Below are 11227 nucleotides of genomic sequence, written 5' to 3' on the forward strand. Positions count from 1 at the left end.
AGGGACGGCTTGATGGCTGACGTGGACCTAGCAATTCAAGTCGTGTGAGAGTTGAAGCAAAAAATGAGAAGAAGAATGATTCCTTTGGGGAGGAAGAGTGGAAGTAGAAGAAAAAAAAGAGTGCAAGAAAAAAGATGAAACGGGTGAAGGAGCGTCAAAGGGAATGAAATAGAAGAGACAGGGTTTCGAAAACTGGAGATAAGCTGGGCTGGTCGAGGCGGCGGCGAAGTGCCAGTGCAACAGGGAGCCGCCGAGCAGCAGCCAGGGCCAGCAAGGCAAGGGCGCTGAAGCCTGAAGTGCGCAAGAAAAATAACCTTAAGTGGAACCGCCGCCGTAGATGCGACACCAGGGCGACACAGTGCAACTCCACCATCCTCAAGCGAGGCAAGGCAAGGCAACAGAGAGACGACTACGACGACCAGCAGCTGCCGTGCCACCCACCCAGGTTGAGCTAAAATATCTCCTTGTCAGGTTTTTTCTTCACTCTTGTGCATCAGTGCTGCGATGCGAGACAACCCTCAAGGCACCAAGCTGATGCTGATGGTGTGGACGCCGCGCCGCTAGCAACCGACGGCTGGAGGCCTGTCTATGTACGAAGACGTGACGTTTCCAGAAGAACAGGGACAGCTCGCTATCTAGTCTATCCTTAACCTTTCTTTTGTGCTGATATGTCACGTTATCACTACTTAACTACCAACAAGAACCCAAAAACGTTTCCTGCTGGTGCAAGCAGAAGCAGCCCTTGACACGCACCAACAGTCTGGTCAAACGGCCGCCACCCATCGCCCATCACGGGCCGCCAAGAAATAACACAATATCACGCAAGCCAAGTTGCCGCCTGTGAACATTGAAGGGGATAAACAAGGCAGCGATCTACGCCTTGTTCAGCGCGCGATTGAAACAACGGGGGCTAGATGTGCGGCAACAACACGGAAACCTTGGTGACTGCATTTGCTGTCCATGCTCCATCTTCTCACATATTCGCACGTCGCACACAGGTCAGTGGTCCATGCAGCATGGCAAAGAGGCAGCCCATTCCGCGCTCCTCTTGTCATTCGCTATGCATCTTTCCTTGCAGCGCATTCCCACCTTGAAATGCATCGACAAGGGTCGCCTAGAATGACTCGCCCAGGCATGCCGAATCCCACCCCAAATTCGCAGGCGGAAGGGCTTACCTGCCGCGCGATATGGCAGCCAAGGCGATGAGACGCAAGCCACCACCTACGTAGTCCATGATGGCAGAATGAACCAATCGACGCTGCCCATTCGCGCATGAGCTCCTAGCACAAGCCACCAGCCGTCTTCCTTCCCCAGAAGGGAGCTTTGGAGGCCGCGAAACCTTGTGGCCACCCAAACCACCCTTGCAAAATTAATTGGACCGGAGAACCCACCGCCGCGATGCTAGCGCTTTCGACTTAACCTAGCGGCTGCTAGCCCTGCCATTTGCCCGGCTCATCTTACGCATGCTGCAGGTTGGTGGCGTTTTATTGCCATTACCAGTACAACTGCTTCTGACAAGGCTCTTTATTATTAGTCGCCAAATTCTCTTGAAGACCTATGGCGGCCGGGTGGCTACTATAACTATAACCGATCGATAGACAACCAGCAGCGTAGTCCAGGGCAAACTCATTCCAACGCATATAGGACATTGATCTCAAGACCTTTATTGATCTTCGAATTCGACCTCAGCATGCGATTCCCACGGAGACTTTTATGGACAACCCTGCCAACTATTCAATAGCTCGATGCGGGTTGGCGGGTTGAAGCGCATCGGCTTATTCTCTCAAGCGACGGCCAGCCTCACCACTGAAGTACGGAGACAACTCGTCTAACTTATTTCATCCCTGGCCTGATTCTACTGTGAAATGAAGTTTTCAACGCATAATTTCGATACGTTTTCCGCCGCGCTAACCTCGCGAGCGATGGGTTTGCGGGGAAAGGGCTATACCTGATGCGAGTCCCGTTTCGAGTTTGCAGCTACCAGGCGCTGAGAAAAACCCGAACTCGATAGCTTCGCTGACGAGATCGGCATTGAACCTAGCCAAACTTGTTCTGTCATTGGCGTCCGATCGCAAGCCCATGAATTTGTGCAATTTTTTTTAACAAGAAAAGACAGAGATAAGCACGAGACACCTCACCGATGGGCTGACGCTGGCAAGCCAGCTGCAGGAAGCACACCAACACGGCTTGCCAGGAGAGGCGGCAAGACATGCTACCGTGTTAATGCCACGCTTGGCGTTAGCCTCCGCCGCCAACTATATCATTCTGCCGCTACAGTACGTCAATCCGAGATGAGCATCGTGCCATTTGCGCAGCGTTGTGAGCCCCGCGCCTCGAGGCCTGGATACATGTCGCGTGCCCTATCTGCTCGCCAGGCACATACACCGCAGCGGCAGTAATCCGGGTATTTTCAAGCTTCAATTTCCCCCACCGGAACACACCTTGGCCCTATTTACCCGTCGAAAACGAGGAAAGCCCAGGCGGGGACAGGCCTGGTTTGTAACTAACTAGGCTCGACCGCATGGATACGTGAGCTTGGCACTGCTGGATCGGCCGACCCCGCCATCTTGGCGGCCTCTTTACATGATGTGCTCCATTGAGGAACTGAGCCGGTGAATATTGTATGCGGTCGAGTTATGAGCAATATGAAAGGAAGGAAGGAGAAAGCGCGGATTGCTGCATGTACGCTCGAGCAGGTGGGACAAACTGCTGGTCGTACTTTGGACCACAGGCTAGATCTTGGGCCAGATCTTGAAAATAAAGGAGCGCATGAGGCCTCCGAGTAGTTCCCTCTCTATTGCCATTTTGGTAGAACATGTTCCTCGATGCATACGGTAGGGTTCCTAATCCCCTTACTCTTCCTGTTCATGCTGACCGTTCGGGATGTCTCGCCCCAGGCTATCGCAAAAATTGAGGCGACGTCTGAGTCTTTCTCTGCACTGATTACGCATATCAGACAATTTTTCCCATCGTTAGCTAGCATTCTGTTAACAATCCACATTCTTCTCTCCGGCCTGGGCCTTTAGTCGGCGCTCAGAAGTGAACGCTTTGCAGTACGCCACATAATGAAGGGAAAAGGTATGTGAAGGCTTGCTCGGTGAGTTCATATATACGAGATGTATCGTATGTCCGGAAAGCTGCGGCCTTCCAAAACAGAACTCGGCATGCGCAGGTCTAGGATTGTGCAGTTGACCACTCCATCGCCATACGTATGCTGCTGCGTGTGAGTTGTTGCATGGGCGATGGGAAATGCGCCCATGTCTACTCTATCACAAGTCACTGTAACTCGTTAATTGGGATGTGGCAAAAAGAGATATGCCAACGTTACCGTGGCAAGCTTTCGAGATGGCATGTTCCAAGTCTCCATTGCAGTTCCGTACCCAGCAACACATCACGCAAGCGATATTATACTTCATGATACGTATACCTCCATATCCCAAGACCGATATATATGCTTCGTTTGGTCGGCATCGTTTGAGTGACATGCTGCTACAATTGCGTGATCCATGCGACTGCATCATGCATGGGGTTGCACCGCAACAACGTCCATTTCAGGACGAGTTGCAACTTTACGTTTGGCATCGGCGCCGCATGATTGGCATTCCTGCAGATTCGATGCAAATATGTACGCACCTGTGCGCATCTATGGTATCGATACGCCGACATGCTTAATTCAGAGTCGGTATAGCTTGCACCGTCCCCGCGATAACTATTGGGCCCAGAACTCGTCATCTGATGACCGCGCTAGATCTTGTGCATTGTGGCAGATGTGCCGAGAGGAGAGTTGGACAGGGGCTGCCATGATGTTCTACCATTTGCTTCAGGCCGTCTTAGGTGTGCAGACACGGGTGATGTGGCAAGCTGACGAATCCTACCGTACGGCGTCGAGTCCTTGACGGTCGTGTGAGCGGCATTGGCAGCATGTTTGTACGACACACGACATGGGGTGGAGGGTTTCTAATTCTCTGGCAGTCTTGGTTACCTGCACCATGGGCACAAGTTTATCTGATCGAGCAGCTTTCGGGCCGGCCGCGAGCAGTCCGCTTGGCATCAGCTACAGTAGGACCTGTGCGAAGTGAAGATGCAAAGGCGAAAGGGCACACGACCAGCGTGATTCGTCCAAAGTCGCGTGAGCTAAAACACCCCGCCGCCGAAACAAGATGACAGAGCGGAGAGATGTTACCTGCTGGCCAAACGACCGATGGACTTTTTTTTTTTGTGATGTGTGATAAAACAGAACGTGTCGTTGGCCAATGGCAGCGAGCGCTGAGCCACGCCATGACGTAGACGATAGCAGTGATGCGCGGATGGGGTGCTTGAAAGGGGAAGAGGATATGCGAGGACGGGACGAAAGGAAATCGTAAAATGAAATGAAAGGAGAGAATCGATGATGTTATCAAGGTCAAAAATTCGAAGAGAGGATAATGATGACTGGTGAAAAAATCTCGTGCTACGAAATTGCAGGATAAGCCACGTCCCACATGAGGCTGGCTTGGGAGACTCTGAGAGCGTTGGTCACTGGTGCCTGACGCTACTGAAGATTCGGGGAGAGAGAGAAGAGAGAAGAGATGTAAGAGCCTGGGTCGGTTTTAGACATGTACGTTTTGCGGTGAGGGCATTTGGTCTCATGGTGAGGACAGTTTGTATCAGTCTCAGTCAAATTGCACATTCGAGGTTTGCCATGGTGATCAAGGTGAGGTACCCGGTACCTGCTTTCCTGCATATTCTTAAGTACCTACGGAGTACAGACGGCGCAGCTCGCCGCGTAACGGTGTAGAAACAGCGTATAATAGATACGTCAAACACCCCGTTAACCCATTTCAACCGTTCCATAAAGTCCGCTACTGTTTTACGTTTGCCAATCTTTATTAATCGATGCTTTGCCTTGTACCTTGCCGACTGCGTGTACCTTGCCTTGTACCTTGCCTAACTGCGCCCCCACTGCGCCCAATACTCCGGTACGCCCCTCCTTGGCTCCTTCCTCGTCCAAAAAAGCCCCTCTCAATGAGATAACTAAGGCAATAGTTGGGCCAAAGGTACCATTTCGAGGTAGCAAAGCCCCTTCTTTTTCTATTTCTCTATTTTTTTTTCTCCTAGTCTTTTTCCTCTTGGTGGTTTTTTTCCCGACAAGCATAACCCCCCCTCTTCTCTCCGTCTCCCTCACACCCGACAGAGGTTACCTCAAAACAGCAACAAACCTTCTCGCCCGAAACGCCAATTCTCGTCCTCCATCACTCCCGAATCGACCAAAGAGGAAAGCATCTCCATTGCTGCCCAGTACGCCGCCCTATCAGACGCCCGACTCGAGCTGTGCGACCCCCGGCGTGCATTGCACATCCCACCCTTTGGCCGCGGCCTCCCACGACACGGACGAGTCGCCTCGCACACTGAAGACGAGCCTTTTCTCTTCGCCCATATATAGAAAAAAAAAACAAGTCGCCATATCCAACGCAATCACCACATGCCGCCGCGCTAGCTAACGGAGGACTCTGTGCCCTCCCGCTCCCTCTTCTATTCTCTCCTCAATCAAGACGCGGTGGTGTTTAACCCCACCTTCCAAATCGCCGCTCTCAGCCAGCTCGCAGCCCAACGGCCTGCACATGCAGCAAAGACTACGACACGAATAAATCGAGAAACCATGGCAGACACGCCAGAGACGGAGCGGCGCCCGTCGATGGACGATCAAGTTCCCGACCTACCCTCCAAGCAAGAGCAAACCCTCACCAACGATGGTAACACAGACGCCGCCCCTCCAAAGCGAGTCCCGTCTCTGCGGTCCGTCTCGGATCCCCCCGGCCGGAACACAAGCTCGACGGCACGCGGTCTCCTCGACGATGCCAGAAATCCCGCCCGCCTCGCAACTCCCACCTCCGGGCCCCTCGCTGGACGATTGGGCGCCCTCGATGCCAACGTGCTGGCCAAGGCCCGGCGCCTCCAGCAGGACCGTATGAAGCTGGCCAGCTCCAACGCCAGCTCCCCTGGCTCGGCCAGTCCCATGTCTCCCATGGGCGCCAGTCCAAACGGTCTCGTGCCGCGCATGCCCGCAGGCATGGTCCGCCCTGGGCCCGTTATGCATGTCAACTCGGCCCCGGCTGTCACGCGGCCGTCCCTGATGGATCGCCGCGGCGCCGGCCTCAAGCTTCCCGACATGGGCGCCGGCGGAGCCTCACCCGCCAGCCCAGCACCCAGCATGCGACGTGCCAACGCCCCAAAATTCTCCGACATGGGCAGCGGCGCTCCTAGCAGCACTAGCACAAGCACTTCGACCCCTAGCTCAAAGCTGGATGACTTTAAGAAGTACATTGATGCGGACAAGGGCTGGATCACGTTTGACGGCGCGGCGACCATTACCAAGTCAGGCGTCAACTTCGCCAACGGACAAACATTCAAGATCTCGCTGGACGAGGTCGAAACAGTGAGCGAGCTCGGCAAAGGCAACTATGGCACCGTCTATAAGGTCCGCCACACCAAGCGCAAAGCCCCTCGCTTCGGCCAAGGTCTTTCTGGCTTCAAGGCGCACCAGGCGCGCTCCGAAGACACCGAGAACGAAGATGCCGCCGCCGCCGCTAACGGTGAGCCCAGCGACGGCACCACAGGCATGCTCATGGCCATGAAGGAGATTCGACTGGAGCTGGACGACGCCAAGTTCACCACGATCCTCAAGGAGCTTGTTATCCTGCACGAGTGCGTGTCGCCCTACATCATTGACTTTTACGGCGCTTTTTACCAAGAAGGCGCCGTCTACATGTGCATCGAGTATATGGACGGCGGGTCCATCGACAAGCTGTACGAAGGAGGAATTCCCGAGAGCATCCTGCGCAAGATTACGAATGCGACGGTCCACGGGCTCAAGTGCCTCAAGGACGACCATAACATCATCCACCGCGACGTCAAGCCGACCAACATCCTCGTCAATACGCGGGGGCAGGTCAAGATTTGCGACTTTGGCGTCAGCGGCAATCTCGTGGCGAGTATTGCCAAGACCAACATTGGCTGCCAGAGCTACATGGCCCCGGAGCGGATATCGGGCGGCGCCATGTCGCAGTCGGGCAACGCGGACGGCACGTACAGCGTGCAGAGTGACGTATGGAGCCTGGGCCTGACGGTGATTGAATGCGCCATGGGGCGATATCCTTATCCACCGGAAGTTTCGTCGACGATTTTTGGTCAATTAAACGTAAGTGGTGACCTAGATTTACTCTTAACAGATTGCATGCTAACCCATCAAACAGGCCATTGTCGAAGGCGAACCACCCACACTGCCCACCGACGGCTACTCGGAAACGGCGCAGGACTTTGTACGGGGCTGCACCAACAAGGTGCCGCTGAAGCGGCCGACGTACGCGGCCATGCTGAAGCACGCGTGGCTGGCGTCCCTGTCCAAGCCGGTGACGATTACCGAGGAGGCCGAGGAGGATGAGGGCGAGGAAGCGGAGCGCGTGGCAGCGCGCGTCGGCCGCATGGCTCTTCACTCCGGCACTGAGGACGAAGAGGTCGCCGAATGGGTCCGCGGCGTGCTGCAGCGCAAAGCGGACGGCGCCGGCGTCGCCGGCGAGAAGACGGCGGTGTCAGGAGAGGGTCGGCCGGCTCTGCACGCGGCGCCGCTCAACACGGTCAGTCCCCTCAATAGCCCGGCGTCTGAGTAAGGAAGAGGCGGATCAAGATGAATGCATCAAGTCAAAGGGACATCATGATAAGTTGATTTTTTTTCAGCTCTTTTTCTCATTCTAGGCACGTTTTTGATCATTTTTATTACCATCATCATCATCATGGTCGGGTTTTCCTTTTTCCTTTTTGTTCCCTGTCCTTTCTTTGTTTTGGTAGAAATCATGTCATATATAGGCGCATGAGAATACAAGAGGAGCGCAAAGAGGCTAATACATATATCAATGACCATGACTCTGTTTTCTGTCGATGATTAGATTCTGTGACATGATTCAATCACCAAATTCCTCAGCATGAAGAGTTCTAAGGTTAGAAGCTGTGACATTATTGAATCACTTGAATCCTCAAAATTTAAGAATCTTTATATCATAGTAGACTTCATAGTACATTGCCATTACCTCCTCATTAAAACCCCATGAAACATCCAACTTGGTTGGGCGTGGCGTTCCATGACCCCGTCGTCATAGTTACGCCCAGACCCCTCCCTCATCTCGTACAAGTCCTGCTAACTCTCTCATAACAATAATGACAGTCATTTGCGTCCCAGAAAAAAAAAGGACATTGCTAAAACAAGAAATCATCAACGTGTTCCGCCCCGAAACGAAGTAGGTATTTGATACGACCGTCTCTCTTTGTATGTGCATGAGTAAATGGAATAAGAGAAAAAAACAAACAGCCAAGGCCACGAGATGACGGTGGCGGCATCCGTCAGTCCAGGGCTTGACTCGCCAGGTGGGTAGGCGTCATCACTCTATAGTTTTAGTTGTTTTTAGTTGTTTTTCGTGGCTGGCGTTTGTATCGTGCTCTTGACATTACCGTCCAGCAGTTACGCATAGTTTCGGATATGCGCATGCTGAACCGTCGATACAAGTTTTCAAGTAGATGAGCATGCATTTAGCTGTACTCGTCCTTGACGCGGCGGCCCTCGTAGCTGCGAGTGCTCTTGCGGCGCCAGAAGCGACCACGACCGCCGCCAGCGCTGGGGTTGCTGCGGTCCTTGCGAATACCGGCAGAGAAGACGACGACAGAGATGAGCAGGGCGGCAAAGGAGCCCCAGAGGAAGCCGAGTCCATAGGTGCCGAGCTTGGCGCTGCGGTTGTCGGCTTTGAACTTCTTCTGGGCGAGGGCATAGGTAGCACTGGAAATCACATGTTAGCTCGTTGATGGGATGACGACGACGATTGTGACAGTGTGGTTACACGAGCACGTTCGCACAGAATGGAAAAAAAGGGAGGAGTGAAAAAAACGTACGTGAGGAGAGACGAGGCAACGGCGTGGCAGAGCAGGGCGAAGAAGCTGACAAAGGTAGCAATGGCCGAGCCCAGACGACCGCAGCAGGCCAGGAAGCTGCTGAAAAAGGTGAGGGTGCCGAAGAAGAGGGCGAGCAGCAGGAAGACCCATCCGAAGCGGGAGAGCAGGTAGAACTTGTTGTTGGTACCGGAGTGGGAGCCGGCGATGCCGGCGGGCACGTTATTGGCGTTACTGTTCCAGGCGTGACCAAAGGGCAGCGCGGCGGTGGCCTTGCCGCAATCGGTGTTGCCCTCGCCGCAGACGTAGAAGTAGGTCCACTGGGAGACGTCGTGGGCGCCGTCGATGCCCGAGGTGTCGGCGCGTAGGAAGTAGGTCTTGTTGAAGGGCGTTGAGGTGGAGACACCGGCGAGGATGATGAAGAAGAGGAAGAGGAGGGACGTGCCCATAAGGATGAGGCCGACGAGGCCGAGGGGGGCGTCTGGACGGTGGTGGTTAGCGGGGGTTGCTATTCGGCGCATTGGGTGAAGCGCAGAGAATTGAGATAAAAAGGGAGCGCATCATTGGGATTGTCGGCATGATGTCGTCGTGATTTGTGGTTGTCGTAGGTGGTGTTTGTTTGCATAATCGACAAAGCTCCCAAGCTACCCGAGCTCTGGCGTCATAGGCGCAGACCCGATTGGCGCGCGCCGCCAGCAAGAGCAACGAGAGACGGTGTTGTTGTTTGAGGGATTGAAGGACTTACTCTTTGCCATGGTGAAAGCCAAAAGGTAAAACGGCAACGGATGAGAATGTGTTGTGTTTCACGGGATCTAGCCAGGTGTGTGAATGGCGATGTGAATGGGTGGTGGAAAAAGGAAGGAGGGAAGACGACCAGGGAACAGGAGGGTGAAGGCTTTGTTTTTATGAGCTTGGAGTTGGCAGTGGGCAGTGGCAGTGGTACTAGTACTGGAGTTGCTGTGCAGTGCAGTGAGCTTTATGTTTTAGCGTGTGGAGCCTTGGAGCTCCTGGGGTGGCCAGGTAGGTAGGGAAGGGGGGTTCGGTGGCAACGAACCGGCGACAATGGTGATGTACATCCAGATGATGAATTGCGTTTTATTTCTAGACTTTTCAGTTGTTTTTATGTCGGCTTGATATTCTATTCCAGCTGCCACTGATTGTGTTCACTGATTCCGCCTCCCCGTAGGTCGCCGCGTGTACTTGTCCATATGTCCAACCTGAAGTTCGCTGGCAAGCCACTCGATCGAGCTGCGCAAGCCGGTACCGCTAAACTGCAACAGGCATCATCAGGTGGACCTGCGTGCTGGATTTCCTTGATTTGGCGCGCTTCTTTAATTATTCTTTTTCCCGCTTAAATTTTTCTTGAATTCCAAGACTCCTAGCGTCATCGGAGAGCTCCATCGCCAGTACCAGATTACAGCACCCTCTCTCCCCATAACCCCTAGCCCCAATTGCCCAGGATGACATGTAATTTCCAAACAACGACGCGACAACTCAATTCACAGTTTCACACAATTCTGAAACAAGTTCTCAAGTGCTTCACCTTGATTTTTTTTATTGAAAGCGATGAACGATCTGTATCGTAGAAGACACCGCAAGCATCGCCTGTATTAAACTTTTGCTGCGGTTGCTTTCTGGGCTGTGGAGCTGATGATGACGACACCAGAGCCGCGGCGACCAACCCAAGGGCACCCAGTTCTCTGGGCACAAGAATTGGCACAGGAAGAGAAGAGGGAAAAAATAGCCAGCTAGCCAACTACTTATAATCTCCTCTGCTCAACTTGGTTGGCAAGTTGCAAGTCCAACGTGTCAGCTAGGGTGGTAACGCTGACCTTGGCCTTGCTACTTCGGCGGTAGGTGAGGTAGACAGGCTCACAGGTACCACCAAAGCACCAAAGTAAGAGCCGACAAGGCAAATTTCCTCGCAGTTCCCTCGTCACAGTTGATTTCTGGAAAAATCAATCTTGCCAATCCAGAGCCAGCTGGTCACGCTACCTCGGGATCCCCCAGCAGCCACATTTATTACTTACTTATAACTTGGTAGCGCAAAGCCAAAGCCAAAGCTTGCCTTCCTACCCACGGAACCATGTTGGCACCAGGTGTGCGGTGATGTCATGGAGTTTGGTCACCACCAAAGCCACTCTTACAAGGTGCAGCGTACCATTTCACCTCGTTGCTGTGCCAAGCCTGACCGGCCATCCCAGCTTGCACTCTGGTAGCTATTCCTGCTCCATCGTCCGACTGCGCCTCTACTCGATTCAGCAGCAAACTAAATTTATCTGCAGAAGTGAATCTATGTACAGTTCTATTCTCC

The 11227-nt window shown here is 53.5% G+C and overlaps 2 protein-coding genes across 2 annotated transcripts; one reads left to right on the top strand and one right to left on the bottom strand.

Moving 5' to 3' along the window:
• Positions 1-5638: 5638 nt before the first annotated feature.
• On the top strand, positions 5639-7646 carry ISF_07768 (polymyxin B resistance protein kinase; the record flags this gene model as incomplete). The annotated part of the gene is made up of 2 exons (XM_018851371.1): positions 5639-7177; positions 7233-7646. The coding sequence occupies 2 exons, from the start codon at positions 5639-5641 to the stop codon at positions 7644-7646; spliced, it is 1953 nt and encodes a 650-aa protein (XP_018701387.1).
• Positions 7647-8559: 913 nt separating this feature from the next.
• ISF_07769 (Actin cortical patch SUR7/pH-response regulator PalI) lies at positions 8560-9434 on the bottom strand (the record flags this gene model as incomplete). Its single annotated transcript, XM_018851372.1, has 2 exons — positions 8560-8803; positions 8917-9434. The coding sequence occupies 2 exons, from the start codon at positions 9432-9434 to the stop codon at positions 8560-8562; spliced, it is 762 nt and encodes a 253-aa protein (XP_018701388.1).
• Positions 9435-11227: the final 1793 nt, after the last annotated feature.

This window comes from Cordyceps fumosorosea, assembly GCF_001636725.1.
Source record: "Cordyceps fumosorosea ARSEF 2679 chromosome Unknown scaffold_24, whole genome shotgun sequence".
Classification (NCBI taxonomy): Eukaryota; Fungi; Ascomycota; class Sordariomycetes; order Hypocreales; family Cordycipitaceae; genus Cordyceps; species Cordyceps fumosorosea.